The 18857-nt window shown below is 53.2% G+C and overlaps 6 protein-coding genes across 6 annotated transcripts; 4 read left to right on the forward strand and 2 right to left on the reverse strand.

The window, feature by feature from the left end:
* Positions 1–3524: 3524 nt before the first annotated feature.
* KRP23_4197 (Catalase) lies at positions 3525–5063 on the forward strand (the record flags this gene model as incomplete). The annotated part of the gene is made up of 1 exon (XM_067889126.1): positions 3525–5063. One exon carries the CDS (start codon positions 3525–3527, stop codon positions 5061–5063), a length of 1539 nt encoding a protein of 512 aa, XP_067748315.1.
* Positions 5064–5255: 192 nt separating this feature from the next.
* On the forward strand, positions 5256–8270 carry KRP23_4198 (Plant intracellular Ras-group-related LRR protein 4; the record flags this gene model as incomplete). Its single annotated transcript, XM_067889127.1, has 1 exon — positions 5256–8270. The coding sequence occupies one exon, from the start codon at positions 5256–5258 to the stop codon at positions 8268–8270; it is 3015 nt and encodes a 1004-aa protein (XP_067748316.1).
* An 87-nt stretch (positions 8271–8357) lies between these two features.
* On the reverse strand, positions 8358–11337 carry KRP23_4199 (Dynein regulatory complex protein 11; the record flags this gene model as incomplete). Its single annotated transcript, XM_067889128.1, has 3 exons — positions 8358–11084; positions 11159–11264; positions 11327–11337. 3 exons carry the CDS (start codon positions 11335–11337, stop codon positions 8358–8360), a joined length of 2844 nt encoding a protein of 947 aa, XP_067748317.1.
* Positions 11338–11606: 269 nt separating this feature from the next.
* On the forward strand, positions 11607–14707 carry KRP23_4200 (Cytosolic carboxypeptidase 3; the record flags this gene model as incomplete). The annotated part of the gene is made up of 3 exons (XM_067889129.1): positions 11607–12453; positions 12512–12667; positions 12753–14707. 3 exons carry the CDS (start codon positions 11607–11609, stop codon positions 14705–14707), a joined length of 2958 nt encoding a protein of 985 aa, XP_067748318.1.
* A 55-nt stretch (positions 14708–14762) lies between these two features.
* On the reverse strand, positions 14763–15732 carry KRP23_4201 (putative GTP-binding protein EngB; the record flags this gene model as incomplete). Its single annotated transcript, XM_067889130.1, has 2 exons — positions 14763–14873; positions 14941–15732. 2 exons carry the CDS (start codon positions 15730–15732, stop codon positions 14763–14765), a joined length of 903 nt encoding a protein of 300 aa, XP_067748319.1.
* A 2130-nt stretch (positions 15733–17862) lies between these two features.
* KRP23_4202 (RxLR effector protein PexRD1) lies at positions 17863–18486 on the forward strand (the record flags this gene model as incomplete). Its single annotated transcript, XM_067895850.1, has 1 exon — positions 17863–18486. The coding sequence occupies one exon, from the start codon at positions 17863–17865 to the stop codon at positions 18484–18486; it is 624 nt and encodes a 207-aa protein (XP_067748320.1).
* Between the last annotated feature and the right edge of the window lie 371 nt (positions 18487–18857).

Consider the following 18857-nt stretch of genomic DNA (forward strand, 5'->3'; position numbering starts at 1 on the left):
ATTAGTGGAGCCTCACTAGAACCTACCTTTCTGGATCTCACAACCACTTGCTCCATAGTTTTCCCTAGCATGGGATCATCATTGAATTAAAAAACGCTGTTCGTATTACCACCGCCGTCAAATCCAGCAAAAGAACTTGTCTAACATGACTGCACTTACCTTATGATCTCACCAGAAAGTCCAAATCCGCTTCCCCTTCAAAGATTAGGCGTAATATGTCCAAGTACTGAGTCCCTCTCACTACCAGAAGACTCGTTGGAACCTTGAATCTAGGCTCAAGCATATCGAACTTGACCAGTAAGTCGTCGAACTTATCGCATTCCTCTATGGCATTGATATCATTTCCGGGACCTGTACAATTCATCACCACTAAACCCTCCAACAGCGTGTGAATCTGGGAAGGCTGACCACCGTTCGACAAACAGGGCAGGAGAATGAGGTAAGGGGCTGCAGCTGCCTCTAGCGACTTGAGACATGACTACTGTTGATTTTCCGCGTCCTCTAGTTTACGTGAGCTCGAGCTTATCAAAGCATCCCGTTCGCTACGACACGTTGGCTCTGACTGTACTCTTCGGCACCACATTCACATGCTCTGCAATACGCTCGCGAGTGTTGAAAACTATACACCGTTCACCCTAATTTGTCGTGTGACCTAAATGGTAGTGCAGCTTTGGTAATCATCTAACAGGTTTTGAACTATATTGTCGATGCTACCTTAAATCGCGAAAAGAGCCCTGATTCTAGTAGCGTGATGTATTTTGGTTTGAGTGTTGATAAATAGTTTTCGAACATGATCTTCAAAACAAGGTAGAGCGGGCTTCGAGCCGTGCACCGAAAATTGTCGAGGCACGACTAATTAGGGTGAACGGTGTAGTCTCCCCGACAATATCGTCTTCGTCTCTGGCGTTGACTCCGTCGAAAACAAATCAATTAGTCTCTTTAGGCACATCCACAGGAGAACTTCCGGGCGCTTTGGTGTCACAAACACCAGAGTATCGGCAAGGCCTGCTACATATTCGCGCAGTGAACGTAGTATCCCCAAAACAGTATTCAGAATCATACACAGATCTTGGCATCCTTGACTGTGCCTTACCAGCTCAGAAGACATTGGTACACAACAGACATCGCAGGACCTAAGTGCCCCTTTTCATCGCCATCTACATGAAAAGTAGTATCAACAAGGTTAACCTGGATCGATCTGGTGGAATCCATCCCAAACCATTTTCTAAGGGTCGATTGCTACAAGAGCACACACCCGTGCAACCCGTCACAAACCAGTAGCAAAGTCATACGCTGAGTCTGCAGTTGACACTGAAGGTATGGTTCCTGGCTCCAGCATCTCACTGATCGCATTGCCCAGCAATTGATTTACAATGCATTTCACCGATTCAGACTCCTCCGAGACGAACTCGTCTGGCTGTCCAGCAATAAAAACTATTCGACATTGGCAGAACTGCTTCAGAAAGGTACGATAGCTAGGTCGACTGTAGCTACTCGTTGCATCAAAACGTTGCTCGGCGTGCGGCTTGTAGTTCTGTTGACTTCCTTTCTGTTGTTCCAACTTCCGCAGCACTATTATACATAGCGTAATGCAATTCATCTCAAGTGCAGACTTCCCAAAACCAGATCTATCAGCCATCGCCCGCAATATCTTGAGTAGCAGCCATGAAGTTCCCATAGTGAAAACCCCGCAACTTCTTAACAGCAGGACCTCGGTTTATAAAGTGCAGTTGGCCAACTTAAAGGGTTGGTAGCGTAGCAATTTGCACTTTCCACTTGAGGGCAACCAGGATATGCCTATGCTTCACAACCAAGATGAGTACTTCCATTTTCGAGTGAGCCAAAATATTTACCTTAATCTTTGAATACTAAAGTTTTGCTGATGACGCTATGTTATTATGAGATATCAAGCAGTGAGGTGACAGCTTCGAGCGTTGTTTTTTTTTTTTTAATATTTTACGGATTATTGTGGTACTTGCCCATAATAGCTCGAGAATCGGCTAGTATTTCCTCTCGCGTCCACCAGATGCTACTATAGTGCTGCATATTTTGCTTATGCTCTCGTGGCTCCTCTCACCCGCCCGCTCCTCCCGTTGTCCTTGTCCTCCATGTCTGTTCCAGCCATAGCCTCACATCTCCAGCCAATCGCCCCCGGACTCCGAGTTGTATGCAATGTCGCTCCCCCATCAACGACTGCTCTACTACCTCATCGTTTTCTCCGAGATGTGGGAGTCACCTGCTCCATCCATGTCCGAGTTGGAAATACGCTTTCAGCACACGAAAATCTGTGACGGAGGCGTTTCAAAGATGAACTCGCTGTGCTGCGCCTTTGCGAAAGATACCTCTCCAGCATGCGAGGACTTGGGGGTCGGCACCTACGACGCTGATGGTATCGTCTACAAACGAGACCAGTACTGGGACAAGACCAGGTCGAATCCAAGGTCCTTCTTCTCAGCGGAAAGTTGGACCCCCAGACGTCACACAAGTATGCCGAGTCTCTGTTGAAAGTGCTAGGTGGTGAGAACAAGGAGCTCATCACCTTCGACTACGCGTCTCACGGCACGGTCATGACGACTCAGATGGTAGGGGGTGATATGTGGGGCGGAACGTGCGGCATGAAAGTGCTGGCGTCGTATGTGCACAACAACGGAGATCTGAAACTCATGGACAAGTCATGTGTGAGTGAAATGCCCGGGTTCAACCTCACCGTACCGGGGAGACCTATCTGCACACGATATTGAGCACGGACGATGCGTACGATGGCGCATACAATTCAAGCCTCAGCTCAACTCATGCTAAGTAGACGACCATCATCATTCCAGCGATGAGTCGCGTAGAGACAATAGTTCTGCAGGTTACCAAGGTAGAACCTCCCACTTCAGCTCCACGGTCATTAATTCGAGAAATCACAAATGGCATGCGCGATCTTACACCAAGAAGAAAAAGCTTGTTGCTGATGTGAATACTATGTAAGGTAGAAGCTTGTGATATTGCCGCCGCGTGCAACATACGATATTTTAATGCGTGGGGGCTGCAGCTTTAATGCGGCCCTCGTACAACACTATTGTTTGGACGGGCGAGGTCGATTTAGACGACGACATCGAGTGCTAACAACGCATTGGACGATGACCCAGAACGTGACCAAGGCCCCGTGCTCCCCGAGTTTAGGGGAACCATGTCGTATTAGCTAGAAAACAAGAAAACTGGACTCCAACATGGATATTTCGTGAGATCCAGTACAACCGTCGGGATGACTGCCTATGGCATGCACTACCGACGGCACAGTGCCAGTGTTTTCAGGTCCGGTCGCACAGAAGCATTAGCACTATTTCAAACCCTCGTCCCAGCGTGACAGTCTTAATGTGACCAAGGTAAAGGGCGGTAGATACGTTGAAGACATCCCTATCTCACACGTATGCTTGTCCGACCCAAAGGTAGCAATATGTCTGGATGGACTAGCAACTTGGCCTCAGATGTCAATTTGCGTGATCCGAGACCAGAAGGACCCAAAAACCTCTTCAACCATGGCGCCTCCCACCTGTACGACGAGTAATGGTGCCCCGATGCCTCGATTCGGGCTGACGGCATCTGCTACCGCTGGATCGACTGGTCCGTTGCTACTTCAAGACTTCGAGTTCATTGATCACCTGGCACACTTCGACCGAGAGCGTGTTCCGGAGCGGGTCGTACACGCAAAAGGTGGCGGTGCCTTCGGCTACTTCGAGGTGACTCACGCTGACATCACCACGTACACTTGTGCCAAAATGTTCTCCAAAGTTGGCAAGCGTACACCCGTCGCGGCTCGATTTTCAATCGTGACGGGGGAATCGGGCAGTGCCGACACGATGCGTGACCCGCGCGGGTTCGCGCTCAAATTCTACACGGAAGAAGGCAACTGGGACCTCGTGGGCAACAACACGCCAATCTTCTTCATCCGCGACCCGATCCTCTTCCCGAGCTTTATCCACTCGCAGAAGCGTCTGCCCAGCTCGCACCTGAAAGATGCCAACATGGTTTGGGACTTTTTCTCGCTGCGTCCGGAGTCGCTGCACATGCAGACGTGGTTGTTCTCGGATCGCGGTATTCCGGACGGGTATCGATTCATGAACGGCTACGGCAGCAACACCTTCGCTAACGTCAACGTTGAGGGCGAGATGACGTACGTCAAGTACCATTTCAAGACGGACCAGGGTATTCGCAACATGTCCGTGGATGAAGCTGCTTCCTTGGCAGGTGCTGACCCGGACTACGCGAATCGCGATCTGTACGAAGCCATCGAGGGCGGCGAGTTCCCGTCCTGGACGCTGTACATCCAGACTATGACTCCGGAGCAAGCCAAGAAACACAAGTTCATCGCGTTTGACGTGACTAAAGTGTGGCCGCACGGTGAGTTCCCGCTCAAAGAGGTCGGGCGTCTTGTGCTGAACAAGAACCCTCGCAACTATTTCGCGGAGATCGAGCAGCTCGCGTTTGCTCCGTCGCACATGGTGCCAGGAATCGCGCCGTCGCCCGACAAAATGCTGCAAGGCCGGTTGTTCTCGTACCCGGACACGCTGCGTCACCGCTTGGGCAAGAACTACCAGCAAATTCCAGTCAACCGTCCGCTGAACGAGCCGCAAACGTACCAGCGTGATGGTCAGTTTTCAGTGAACGGGAATATGGGGGACGCACCAATGTACTTCCCGAACAGCATGGGAGGACCGCAAGAAGTTGAGGCGCTGCGTTACAACAAGTATGAAGGAGAACACAGCGTGGTGGATAAATACTCGTCGGCGTACGATGATAACCTTTCGCAAGTCCAAGTTTTTTACCGCAAGGTGCTGGACGACGAAGCTCGCGAACGTCTGACGGACAACGTCGCCACTTCGCTTGTGAACGCCTCGATGCCGGTCCAGGAACGCACGCTGAAGAATTTCAAACAAGTGGACGCACACTACGCGCGTCGCGTGAAGGACAAAGTGGACCAGATGCGGATGGCCAAGGAATCTGTGTCCAAGGCCAAGAAGCGCGTGACGGCTCCGCTGAACCCGCCACGCAAGGCTTTCACGCCGGTGGCGCCTTAAGATTTGTGGTCTGGTGTGGTTTCCAATCCGGATGAAGCACGAAGCAGAAGATCGAATGAAGACGCGGACTAAGGGCTAGCTTTGTGCTGATATATCTCGTTCTTGAATAGCAAGTTGGCGAGTTGCATGGGATGTTGCTTGCTATTCTTTGAATGTCTTCCTCGGAATAGTTTCTTGTCTGACGATTGCAGCATGCTTGGTGGCAGGAAGGAGACAATCAACCGGGACGAACGACGTGCCTGGCTTGGAGAACAGCTCGAAGAGCGACAGAAGCAACGCGAACGCGATAGAGAAGTACAACTTGCCGCATTGGAGCTTGAGAACGAAAAACTATGGACTCCTTTTGCCCGTGAAGCAAAGCAAACTGGAGAACTCAACATCGCGTGGAAAGAAGCTCGCGGGTTCTTCACTTGGATGCGAGTGCTGGTCTTCCGAGATTTACTGGCACTGCGAATTACTGGGCACGACTTGCGAGAGCTACCCGAAAGTCTGCCTGCCGCTCTTCCTTCGCTTGAAGTTCTCTCCCTCATCTCTGATGGTCTTGAACGACTGCCAGACAGCATTGGGACACTGAAGTACTTGACGGAGCTGGACTTGACCAAGAATCGCCTGCGTGGGTTACCAGATTCACTGACAAAACTTACAGGCCTCAAGACGCTGAACTTGTCGTGCAACCTTTTGGAGAAGTTGCCTGAAGACTTTGGGAAGTTTGACAGACTCGACAAATTTTGGCTGGAGCGCAATGCACTGAAGCAGCTTCCAGCCTCCATCGGAGGTTGTCGAAGTGCTCGCTGTGCCAACTTCAGCGGCAACATGTTGACGGAGCTTCCCGACACAATCGGTGAGCTCACATCGCTCACCTCTCTATCTGTAAATTTGAACGAGCTGCACGAACTGCCTGACGCCTTGGTGGGTCTTCCCAAGCTGCGGGTTCTGCACGCGTCACGGAATCAGATCATCAAACTGCCTCGGAGTATCGGAGAGATGCAGGCGCTTCGAGAGCTGCGGCTAGACTGGAATTCCATTCAGGAGCTCCCTTTCTCCTTCCGTGCACTTACCAACCTGCAAGTGTTGTGCATGGAGCAAAATCCATTGAGGCTGCCGACGAGTGACATCGTGGCCCGGGGTGTTCCAGAGACGCTGAATTACATGGAGAAAGCACTTGCCGAATTTCAGAGAAGCAGCAGACGGGAGGTGGTGGAAGCTCTTCAGCAAGTCTTGGCTTTCGCTGCGCAGCTTATCAAAGACAGAGAAGCTCAGATGGAGCCGTCCGGCAATAATAATAAAGGTGCAAGCGACAACAGCACCGACGCTGATCTTCGCGTCCTCATGGCGTTCTTCGAGCCGAACTGCGATCGTCTGGCGCCTGCAGGCAACAGTGAGCTGAAGCTGTATGGTGTCGTGTGGGACAACTTCTACTCCGAGTTGTTGCCGGCCATCGAGCGCCAGCAAGAGCTTGCTACCAGCGAGCATCCTCAGCAAGACGAGTCGAGGCCTAGACTGCCTTCAGCTCCAGCTCCATTTTCACAGCGGTTTTCTCCTGAAGAGGTCGAAGACGCACTGCTCAAGTATGACGACGAGTTCGGCTTGGCTTGTGCTGCTGGCGCGGGAGATGGACCAAGTGTCCTCATCGAGTTTCGTCGCTGTGCGTGTCTCGATCCGGTTGCTCTACGCGAGCGTGGCCAACGCGTTCGGAAAGTTTGTCTTCCACGGACGGTACCTTACCGTTGCCAACGACCAGGCAGACTGCTGCGAGCTCAGATGCTTACCAAAGAACAGGTCCAAGACCAACTCGCCAGCGTCTACCTACGCGCCAAAGTCGCTCGTCTTACCCAGAAAACACGGCGCCGCGCCCTCGAGTACATCAACTCGACCACGGGCGTCGCCCATTTCGAGCGTACGGCTCGCGTCCTTGCTCACGAAATGGTGCAACATCGTCGACGCCTTCGTAAGCTCTACAAGAAGCACGAGAAAGCTCAGCGTCAGATCGACTCGCGTCGAGAGAAGCTTCATCGCAAAATTGAGGCGTTCCAACGCGCGAAAGAAGCTCGGCTCAAGACTACACGGGACAAATGCGCTCGTCTGGAGAAGGATCGGGAGGCTTTGGAGCGCGAGCGTGACGCTGCAGTGGCGAAAGACAAAGATGGGCCGTTGGCTGCATCCAAGACGAAGAAGCTGGCCAGAACGGACGAGAAGCTGTCGAAACTGCGAGCAGAGTTGGAAGAAGCCGAGTCGGAGCGTGGTGGGCCAGAGAACGGGAAGATCTACGAGATTGAACTCGCCATTGAGGGACTTGCCATGGAAGAACGGAAGCTGGCCACCGCCACGGAGAAAGCTCGAGCTCAGGAAATGGATGCCGACGTCGAAGAAGATAACGACGAGGAAGAACAGAGCGACAATGCTGAAGACGAAGAAGAAGCCGATAGTGACGAAGCAGGAGACTCCGACGAAGACGGTGAAGATGAAGATGACTCGGAGGAGGAAGAGGAATCCGACGAGGAGGCTCCGGAGACGGAGGCTTCAAAAGTGAGCTCCCCAGCACCGACTGAAGCTCCGGCCGACTCGTTCTTCCAGGTCGACATGCCCGACGTGAGCGTTGACGACTATCGAAAGGCGGCAGTGAAAGCTGTGGACCAGGAGCTTGCGAAAAGATTCACCGGAGGTGATGATGGCCCCAAGAACCAAAAGATGAACGTCACCGCCGTTGTGAAGAAGCCAAACTTCTCCATGCCGCTGGACGTCCCCGAAGAGGAATTACTGGAGCTCTTCCAGGCACAAGTACGCGAGGCGTACGTCGAGATGCAGTGCGCGAAGATTTCAACACAGGCCACGAAGGAGTTCCTCCGGATGCGAGCAGTTCTGCAACGATGGCGTGGACTTGGCACACGAGCCGTCTTCGAAGCTTGGCATGAAGTGGCTCGGGCAAGTCGCTTGGATGCCAACGCCGTCAAGGCCCGTCAGGAGCGCAAGAAGCTGCTTGAACTGCAAAACCGGGAACTGGAGGAGCAACTCGCTCGCATTGAAGCGAGACGATGGGGGCTGCGCACTGACGTGTACACCGACGCCATCTACTACGAGAACGAAACAACTGGCGAAACCCGGTGGGAGCCGCCGCAATACTGGGCGGAGGAGCAACAACTGAAGCAGAAGGAACGACAAACTACAAGGAATGGAGACGTACCTCGTCTCAAGCTCCCCCCAATCTGAATTCCACCCAAGCAATCGACACTTCTGGATCATGCAGAACACTTGGTATTAAAGCATATCGGTCCATGCTACTCCGTAGCTGGTCGCTCACTTCTTGCCCTTCTTGCCTTTCTTGTCTCCTCCCTTGCCCTTGCCATCCTTCTTGTCGTCCGGGTTGAGAGCATCCGCTGCAGCCTTGCGGATCTTGTCGCGCGTGTCCTTTAGTCCCGTGATGACACCCGTGAAGGCTTTGAACTTCTCATGGTCATCTGCAAATGTAGCGGTCTGTCGCGAGAGTGCTCCCAGAAATTCCTCTTCTCGCAGTGCACGCTTCTCCAGACACTCCACACGCCGCGGGGTAAGCGTGCTCTGTACCGCACGAACAATGCTGCCAGACGAGTAACCTTCCGAGATGTGAGCGAGCGTAGAGATATCCAGCGGCTCCCGACTGCGGTGGTCCTGCATCTGAGAGGCCGAACCACTCGGGGTCGACTTGGATGACGATGAAGATGCAGCGGCTAGTGCAGCGGCTGTTGCTGCACTTGAAAGCCCCAAGGTGGAAGCATGAGCAGCAATCGTAGAGCGTAAAGCATGCTTCCACAGCAACACCCGCGACGCATAGTCCGGATACGGCACGTGCAGGAACTTGTCGAAGAAGCTACGCAAGTCCTTGACCTCAGCGGCGCCTGGGTCTGCCGAGGTGCCAACAACTAGCACACGGTCCGAAGGCTCCAGCGCAGACTTGATGTACAACAAGAGGTCCTTCTTGAAGCGAGCGGGGCCCTCGGAACTCGCAGCAGACTTGGTCTTCTTGCCACCACCACCCGAGAAGATCTGCTCGCAGTCGTCGATGTAGATGATAATGGGCTGCAGCGTAGACGCCTTTGCCAGCACGAAGGCCATATGCACGAGCTTCGTCGGCCCCGTCTTGCCCGCGAACTTGCCGACGAGGTTGCTGGGCGACAGATTGAGCAGCAATGCACCCGTCTCATTTGCCAGAGCACTCACCAACATGGTCTTGCCAGACCCACGAGGCCCATACAACATGATCGAGCGCACTAGAGGGGTGCGAGCTCGAATGAACGGAGAGCCCATGGGTAGAACGCCGTACTCTGTGAGCGACTGCCGTAGTTGCGCAGCGGACGGGTCCTGAGGCACCCAGTTGCCAAAGCGGTCACGACGCTCGCAGTGCTGGTAGACTGTGCCCAGGAAGTTAAAGCTGCCGACAAAATCACGAACGCGCACCCCAGGGCGTGGGGCGTGGACAATCTGGTTCTCCACTAGCACGCTCAGGAACGAGTCGGGGGCTCGACCTTTGAGCTCTGCAATCTTCTCGCCGGGCAGCGGCTTCCCCTTCTTGCCCTTGCCATCCTTCTTGCCTTTCTTGCCCTTCTTGCCTCCCTTCTTCCCTTTGCCCTTTTTGCCCTTCTTCCCCTTCTTGCCCGCTGACGCTGCGGCTTCTAGTTGCGCTTTGATGTTGACAAGCTGCAGCACAAGCATTTCGTCCACCTGCTGACGCACCTGCACTTCAACTGGCCCACGAACGACGTCCTTGGCCAAAGCGACCTCATACTTCTGGTAGAAGTTGTCGAGCTCTTCGCGCTCAAGCCACACTTTTTCGTACTGAGTCACACCGCCCGCCAGCTTCTTGCACAGCTCAGAAGGGCCCGTGAGCGGAGGTGGTTTCTCGGGGGCCTCTTCTACCTGCTCCTTTGCGTCTTTGCCTTTGCCCTTCGCTCCTTTGCCACCTTTCTTGTCCTCTTTCTTGCCCTTCGCTCCTTTCGCTCCTTTCTTGCTGGCTGCAGCCTTCGCTTTGGCCTCTTCTTCCTCCTTAGCTTGGGCCTTGGCGATATCTTCAGGGGTGCCTTCACCATTCAAAGCTGCGTAAAACCCAGAGAGGTCTTCTGGTAGCTGGCCAGTGGCCATGACGTCCGTGATCCAGCGTCTGCGCTCTTCCAGCATCTTCTCCTTCATGAATGGTCCTTCTTCGTTGGTAACCACGCCGTGGAGCTCGATGAGTGCACGTTCATACTCCTCCTTGTTCTCAAGCTGCTCCGAACGTCGCTGGAGACGCGCGTCGGCGAGCCTCTTCTCGAGTGCCGAGCGGTCGGTAGTCGGTGCCTTCATGCCGATGAAAACCAGCTCTGCGTCACGCTCGCGAGCTGCCGCTGCACGAGACCAGAAGCCGCGAAACATGCGTTGGATGTTGGCGGCCGCAATATCGGGGTCCATCTCGGGAGCTCCTTGGGCCGCTTCATACAGCTTCCGCTGGCGCTCTTCCTCGCGCAGTTCTTGGACAAGAAGGCCGCGCTGACGACCTTGGCGGCCGCGTTCATTTCGCTGGATCACCGCAATAGCCTCATCCAGCGACAGGACTCCTATTCCCCCAGCAGTGGCAGCTTGGGCCACCTTAATGGCGTCCAGCGGGATGGCATCGATGCCATGCTTCAGCTTCATGTAGCCTTTGACAAGTCGCTCGCGACGCACCAGATCCTCCTGCTGGTCATCTAGAAACGACTGGGGCACTGGGACTTCGAGAGTCTCTGGCGGCAGCTTGAGATCAACGAGGATGTCGTCCAAGTTGACGTATTCCCACGGGAAGCTGCGTTCGGGCTGCGTCATGACGTCCGGATTGGGAGGGTTCCACTTGACGAGCAAGTGCTTGAGCTCCACCACGCGCGTGGCCACCACCTCGATCACCTGTTTCACGTCGATGCGCTTTTGCGGGTGCACCATTTGATCGTAGCACTCGGACAACCGCGACAAGATCTGAATGTACTTGATGTACAGACACGCGTAGTGCTGGAAAGCTTCCACGATCGTAGCTTGGGGCGGCTATCGACCATAACACGCCACAGGGCTAAGCAGCTAGCATGAAACAAACTGCAAGGGGGTGAAAGAGGACGCACCGGTTCGTTGGCTGCTCCATCCGGGCCGTCACCGAGCGTGTGGTCCTCGATGTGAACCTGCTCGTTCAGCTCCGACATGGCCTCCTGCCATCGCTGATCATACGTACTACCACCACAGTCTTTTAGTTGATCTCGCCAAGACCTAATGTACCTGAAAGAGCGACCAACCTGCTCGCCATCCTGCCGTGAGAACTTGCACTATAAACGAAGAGTTCAAAGCTCCTTCACTTGCGGCGAGTCGCACCGTAACGAATCCGGCGGTTAACCGAACGATGCCGAAATAACAGCGAATGGAGATCGGTTTCCAACGGCGCCACCTTCCGTGTCGAGCTTACTCGGCACTTGCCTCCCTTGTTGTCCGTCTTGTTTGATACCATGGAGGTGTGAGAGTGTACGCCTTGGCCCTCAACAAACCACCCATCCGATCCCGAAAGCCTGTATCGAGACAATGAGCAGCGTCTCTACTACCAATCCCCGCGCCAACCGGTTCCGGAAAATAGTCAACCAGTCCATTCTGGTGCCTCCTCCGCTGCCTCTCATCCATTTGCCAGAGGAATCTCGACTGGCTCGTACAGGTCTTCCGGGAGAACGGCCACTGAACCTCCCAATACGCAGGCATATCCCAAACAAAGTTGCACTCGCGACCTTGAAAGCGACTGCAGGCGGGCGATCCGTGGATTTTGACAATTTGCCGCCACCGAAAGCAGAACCAGTTCTTCGCGAAAGCAGGGCGCTGCTGGGGTGTGAAGCAGACGAGTACGAAGAGCTCGAGGTGCTCGCACGACTTCACGTGTACGAATACAACCAGCCCAGCGTCTTTCGAGATTGCAGTGCTCCTGATGACACCCTAGTTTTTGACTCGCTCTTTGAAAGCGGCAACTTGCAGCGAGCAGAACGGATCGTTCGCAAGGCTCCGAATGGAACCTCTGCATCACGAATTCCTCAACACGAGTACGAGCTGCTGATCCACCCCGACGTCAAGAACGGAGCTTATCGCCAATGGTTTTACTTCGAGGTGCGCAATGGGCGGCCTGGCGTCACGTATCGGTTCTCGCTGGTGAATCTCGCGAAAAGCGGCGCACTCTTCGGTCAAGGGTTGCAGCCCGTGGTGTACTCGGAGCAGGACGCCGCAGCGAAAGGACTGGGCTGGCGGCATCGTGGCACACATGTGCGGTACGACGTGGCTGTTTCTCCCATGGCTCCTCCGGGCGCCAATGCGCTGACATTTCAGTACGAATTCGAGCACGAGAATGATTCTGTCTACTTCGCTTGCATCCAACCGTACACGTACACAGGTAAGTCTTGCTGCTTTCCATCGTGATGTCCATGTTCACACGTCTTGTGCCATGGTAGATTTGATGGACTACCTGGAGGAACTGGAGCGTGATCCAGTTCGGTCGCAGACGTGCCGTCGTACAGAACTCTGTCAGAGCCTGGCCGGGAACTCGTGCGACCTCATTTCCATCACGTCTTCAGGCAAGGAAGGACTTCCGCCTGACGACCGACGGAGTAAGTTGGGCATCACTTGTGACCATTGTGGGGATATCTGGTACTTGAACACGTACTGACAGGAGTTTACTGGCAATTTTACCAGTTATTGTAGTGTCCGCGCGGGTCCATCCAGGTGAGTCAAATAGCAGCTGGATGATGCAGGGGATGCTGGAATACCTCACAGGCTCCAGTAGCGGTGCAATGGTCCTTCGACGACACTTTATCTTCAAAGTGGTGCCGATGCTCAACCCGGACGGTGTCATCAACGGCAATACTCGCGTAAGTCTGGCAGGCTGGGACCTCAATCGCAAGTGGAGCAACCCAGTCGAGCAGCTCTTTCCCTCCGTGTATCACCTCAAGCAACAGATAGCGCACTTCCAGACTCGAGAACGCGTGGCCATTTACTGCGATCTCCACGGACACAGCATCAACCGAAATATCTTCACGTACGGTTGCTACTCCTCCAAGAAGAAGTCAAATAGCTCGGAGGGGACGAAAGCTTCGATAACAACCACTGCATTAGCAGATGCTAACGGCACCGGCGTCAAAGCTGACCCGCGCGTCTTCCCCATGATCGTTGCGCGACACGCTCCGTGTTTCTCCTTCGCGAACTGCGACTTCAGCATGCACAAATCCAAGGCCACCACCGCGCGAGTGGTAGTCCATCAAGAACTGGGTGTGACGAACAGCTACACCCTCGAGGCAAGCTTCTGTGGGCCCGACTTCGGTGTGCGCAAGGACACACAGTTCTCCACATGGGACCTCGAAGAGATGGGACGATCCTGGTGCCAGAGCTTGCTCGTATACTATGGCCTCACTTCTCAAGTCAAGGAACTGGATGCAGAACGTGCAAAACAATTAGCGCTCGACCAACAGCAGCAGGAAACACCAACCCGCCGGAATTCTCCGACACAAGCCAAATACGCATTGGTGCGAGGGGGGGTCCAAGACGAAGAGAGCCGTCTCGCCAGGGACCTGCTCCTAGACTGCGAGGCAGCGATTTCAGCCTTGTTTGCACATAGTGGCGTTGACTCCATCGGCTGTGAGGGTTCCGACGATGGTCACGACGTGGGTGGATTAGATTCCGATTTGTCGGGCGCGGAGGAAGAACCAATCCCGCCCAGCACCGATGGTAACGAACAGCCACGGAGTCCTCGCGCTCACAGTGAGCGCACGAAGCAACATGATGATGCTGAAGCGACCGACGATGAAGAGGAGTACGAAAGCGCTCCAGAAGAAATCCCCACGGAGGAAAATCGTACGTCTGATGGCCACGCTCGAAAAAAAGCTGCAAGGCGTAAGCACAAACGAGGAGGTGCATCGTCAAAGACAAAACAAGTGGTCGGCACAACAGCGAGGAAAACTGAGAGTAAAAGCAAGAGAAAGAGAAAGCCCAAGGGGAAACCTGAGCTGAGACGTACCGTTTCGACCAGCGCAACACCACTGACAGGCCCCAAGTCCGAAGATGCAGCAGCTTTGACTGCACCATTTGTTAAGTCAGTCGCAGATCCCGAAGTTATACCGAAGCCACTCATGAAAAAAGGCCTCAGCACCCGACGACTCAACATTAGGAATGCGCGTCCTCGGAGCTCCAGTGAAGCCCCGAAAAGCGTGTCCAGCGCGATCCTGCAAGCAACGATGAACGTGGACTTATCAGCACCACGAACCAATTCGCGCCTTTGCCCAATACCAACGTACCCGACCACTCCTAGTGGTACGCTGCTGATGCTCCCGAGTGTATCAGGCGGAAGCAATCGCAGCATTAACGTGGCGCCGCGCATCCTCAAGACTGCTCCGGGCTGCGACCAAGACTACCCCGTTGTCAACGATAAATCCCACTTCAACCTGGGCCGAATACGCTCGGAACTTCCAGCTCTGCAGCTCTCTGGTCGCGACGAAGAACTGCGGCGACGTGCCTCGCTGCGCCTGAAATTCCGGAGGCAAGAGAACGACGACAGAAAATCCGACGAGGACTCGGACGCAAGCTCCGAGCGATCGGAACCGGAGTCGTACGCCTCAAGGAAGCTGCTCGATCTAGTGAGCATACCAACAAACTAGCCAGACACAGTACAGTCATGTGAAGAATATGTTTGCTTTGCAGTCAAAGGGCCCCCTAGTCCAACGCCCGGGTCAACAACTCCGTCATCCCGACCAGTTGGCGCTGCAACTCCTTGATGCCAAAGCCTTCCTTGACACTCGTCACCTGAATGATCGGATTCATGCTCTGCCACAACAAAACACACAATCAGAATTCAACGTCCATCAGTGTCCACCAGTGTCCATCTCCGTACCATTCTCTCTGCATTCAGCGCCACGTCCTGCGCCTTCTGGATCTGCTTCTCCAGATCGCTCCTCGTCACAGCGTCCGCCTTGGTGAACACCACCTGGTACAGCGCTCCCAGCTCGTGCAGAAAGTCCATGAAGTCGTGGTCCGCCGGGCCGAGGCCCCGTCTCGCGTCAATGAGCAGCATGGTCGTCTTCAAGTTGTTGCCGCGGCGGGTGTGAACATAACCGCCCACGAGCGCGTGCCACTCGTCGACCACCTTCTTGGGGGCCGTCGCGAAGCCGAAGCCTGGCATGTCCACAAGCGCTAATTGAGGGAGACTGCCTTTTTTACCCCCTACACTGAGGAAGTGTAACTGTTGCGTACGTCCAGGCGTCTTGGACGTCCGCACGAGTGTCCTCTGACCGGTTAACGAGTTAATCAGCGACGATTTTCCGGCGTTTGAGCGACCGGCGAATGCGATTTCAGGCACGTCCCACTGCGGGAGGTCCTCTGGGTCCGATGTGGACGTTATCAGCGTACTGTCCACTTTGAACAGTCGGTTCACAATGTCCACCTCATGTGGACGCAGCTGCGGAGGCTCCGAGACGCCTGCGATTGGCCAAAATATGGGCAGACTGGCCAGTCGAGCCTGCTTCTTGCGGGGTTTCTTCTCGTTCTTGGGCAGCGTGTTGGCGGTTGTGGAGAAGGCGAGAGTGGCTTGGGATGCTGGGAAATGCGTGGGTGAAGCGGCGATATCGGAGACGTAGCGTGGGAGCCGCTGGAGCGTGCGCGAGAGAGGTGATCGATGCGGTAGCATCGTGTGGTGAGATGGCCAAATTGAGTGGGTGGTGTATTCAACGCACATTGGTGTAGTGTACACTAATTCTAGATTGGTGTGGTGCACGTGATATGATGGCCTGTCATGGGTGATGTGATTCAACTGAGAAACCTGGTCGTCTGGTCTTGACGATCAGATTCAAAAGTAGGATAGTACATGTACTACATCAACATGAATTAACTGAAATCGGTTGTGCCCATGTTTGGTCCTGGGTTTAAGCCCGCTCACTGTCCCATGGACCTTAAACCACAAGTGTTGTTTCGGCTCGCAATTCACCCCCTCCAGATTTTTGGTAGGAAAAAAAACAACACATACAAAACCTACATGTAGTAAATTCACAAAACCTAGCAAAATCGTGTTGTGTATTAATAAGGATTGGTTTCAGTTGGTATATCACTTGTTAGCGATCCGGCGGCGGAAACAAAAAGTATTATTGACTAACCACTCCGGCGGCGGAAATAAATGTGGCCCCCTCCCACCGTGGGTCCCATGGTCTGCTGGTCCGTGACAAAGTTCCCAGTCCGTGACGAACAGGAGGGGCCGCAAGTGGATGTGTAAATCCATCACACATTTTCACCAGAACCACAACGTTACCAAAAACTGCCGTATAGACCCATTTGTAGGGTAATCCTCAGTATCTTGCTGTGCCCTGGCATGCACCAGTGCAACATGGTATGCATTGGTGGAGTCCATACAGAGTGAGGGTGTAGTAAACAGCTATCTGCTTGAATAATGATGATCCTACCACGTACTCCACAACGATGTCAGCCCCGGTGGCACAATTCGGACAACTGACATCAGCTTTACCGAACACACCGCACGTGTAATGCCTTCTTTTGTTTTCTACAAGTGACTTGACTAGCATAGTATTAGCATACCACTTGGCTAACAGTTTCTTCAAAAAGCTGTAGATTTTTCATATTTCCTTCACGCAGCAGTAGATGTGGAACTTCTTAGGAATACAACGCAGTCATTTTAGTGCATCACGAGGCAGACGTGCCAATCTACTCTTTCCGATTACCACTTATGCGTCATACTATCGACAACCTAAACAGCATGACGTATTTTACCAGTCCCGTTCAGTCACCAGCGTAAGAAAGCGCTGCCAGTAGGTGGTGGCGCGGAAGGTGTTCCTCACGCGTTGAGCGCCGAGAGGCTTCTTCAGGTTTCTTCCTGCTCTGTGGTCTTGTTGTGGCTGAATGCGTAGTGTTTGGAAGCTTATGCACGTAGCAGATACATACAATGAATGGCAAGACTCGCGCTTCCGCGAAGCCATAAAGAAGCCAGGATTTTTGCAGACCTTAAATGGGTCTATACGGTAGTTTTGGGTAACGTTGTGTCCCTGGTGAAAATGTGGGTCACTGTTCCGACGGACAGTTTGCGGTTTGCGCTTCATGTATTGTGCCTTTCTGCCAAAACGCTCTCCGTTTTAAGGTCCTACGTAGGAGGAGGGGTCTTACGAAAGCTCTCCTAACTGACCTGTTAAGTTTACCCAAGGTAAGATGTGGTTGAGTAGCCCATAGACGCTTGGATAATGCTAGGGGAGACCTTACGTAGGACGAAATGGCCGGTGGATTGTGGCCATTCGGTCTTTAGTTTGTAAAAAGGTACTACTACTAGTACTCTTTAGCTCAAGTCGGAAGTCTTTCGTAAGACTTGCTTTTCCTACATTCATTGGATAATACTCACGAAACTACTGTGATTTGATTGGGTGAATATGTATTTTGTCTTGCCTCCTGTCATTAAATCTGCGGTGGCAACTTGGCATAACCTACATATACACCTAACCCCTCTTGCTTAGGACCTACCTTTTGGGGTCAGATTGGCCAAAAGTCGAGAAAGGGACAAATACATGTATCCGGTTTCTCAAAGGCGGAATTATTTAGAGAGGAGCAACTCTCGTATCCTGCTCATGGAAAGTCAACTGCGTCGATGGCACAAAGCTGATTCGATGTCTTCGGAGTGCAAATCAAAACTCCAGTTCACCGTATGGTACATGTACCGTAATCGGCAATCAAGTGTTAATTTCCCGACAGTATCGATTTCCCGCAGGCGACTCGAAATTCAGTTCTCCATTCACTCAATCACGAGTCTGAGCACACGACAATTATGCGGGTTCGGTTGTTGCTGGCTGCAGCCACCCTCCTGGCAAGCATCGACGCGACCACAAGCACCATACAACTCAAGGCTTCAAGAGTATGGTCAAGCAAACCCCAGAACGACAGGCGGGGGCTAAGGAGCAACGAAGCGGTGGGTCTGGAGAACGATAGTGTGGCCGACAACGACAATGGAACTGCCGACGAGAGCGGTGGCTCAGAAGAGAGGGCGATAGACCCCGCAGTGATTGCCAAGTTCGAGGCAAAGATGGACGACGTCAAGGTAGAAGCGATGTTCCGGCACTGGTTTCAAGGCGGTAAAACGTTAGCGGACGTACGCACATTGCTCAGTCTTCCGGCAAAAGGTGACGCAGTTACCTACGCACACTGGTCCATGTACTTGAAGTATTTGGATTTTTACAAGGAGCAGCAAGCGTTCGCCGCCGCGGTCGCTAAAGCTGAGGTTATTAAGCTTAGGTTCACGTACAAGAATTGGTTTCTCGATAGAAAATCGTCCAAGCAGGTGCGCGAGATCTTGGAGCTGCCGCCAACAGGCAATGCAGCTGGCTACGCGAATTGGGAGAAGTATTTGGATTATCTGAAATATTGCGAGGAGATCTCAAAGCAGTACACCTAGGATAATGTTAGTTGGGCAACAATGTTGCTTCTGAAAATAGTCATGGTATTCTTGGTGGTTCACCTCCATTCCACCAGCTCAACAATATTTGGCACACGGGATCGAATGTGTTCAAGTTCACCGTCGAGTTGGCTGGAGAAATTTGTGCATGGCTGGAAGCAACTGCAAGTCACTTATTATGGCGGCAAATACTCTATCCATCGCCTGCTCGCTCTAGAGGACTACACAAAGCATACGTCGCTGATCCGAGTGCTACTTGTATGCGTTGGGACCCCATTACCTATGGTTATCTTCATCAGCATCCATGCTTTACTGCCGCTGCAAGATCCAACCGAAGGGTGGCGACGGAACTACGGATTTTGGATTCAATC

Source organism: Phytophthora ramorum (genome assembly GCF_020800215.1).
Source record: "Phytophthora ramorum isolate Pr-102 chromosome Unknown Phyram_PR-102_s0003, whole genome shotgun sequence".
Taxonomy (NCBI): Eukaryota; Oomycota; class Peronosporomycetes; order Peronosporales; family Peronosporaceae; genus Phytophthora; species Phytophthora ramorum.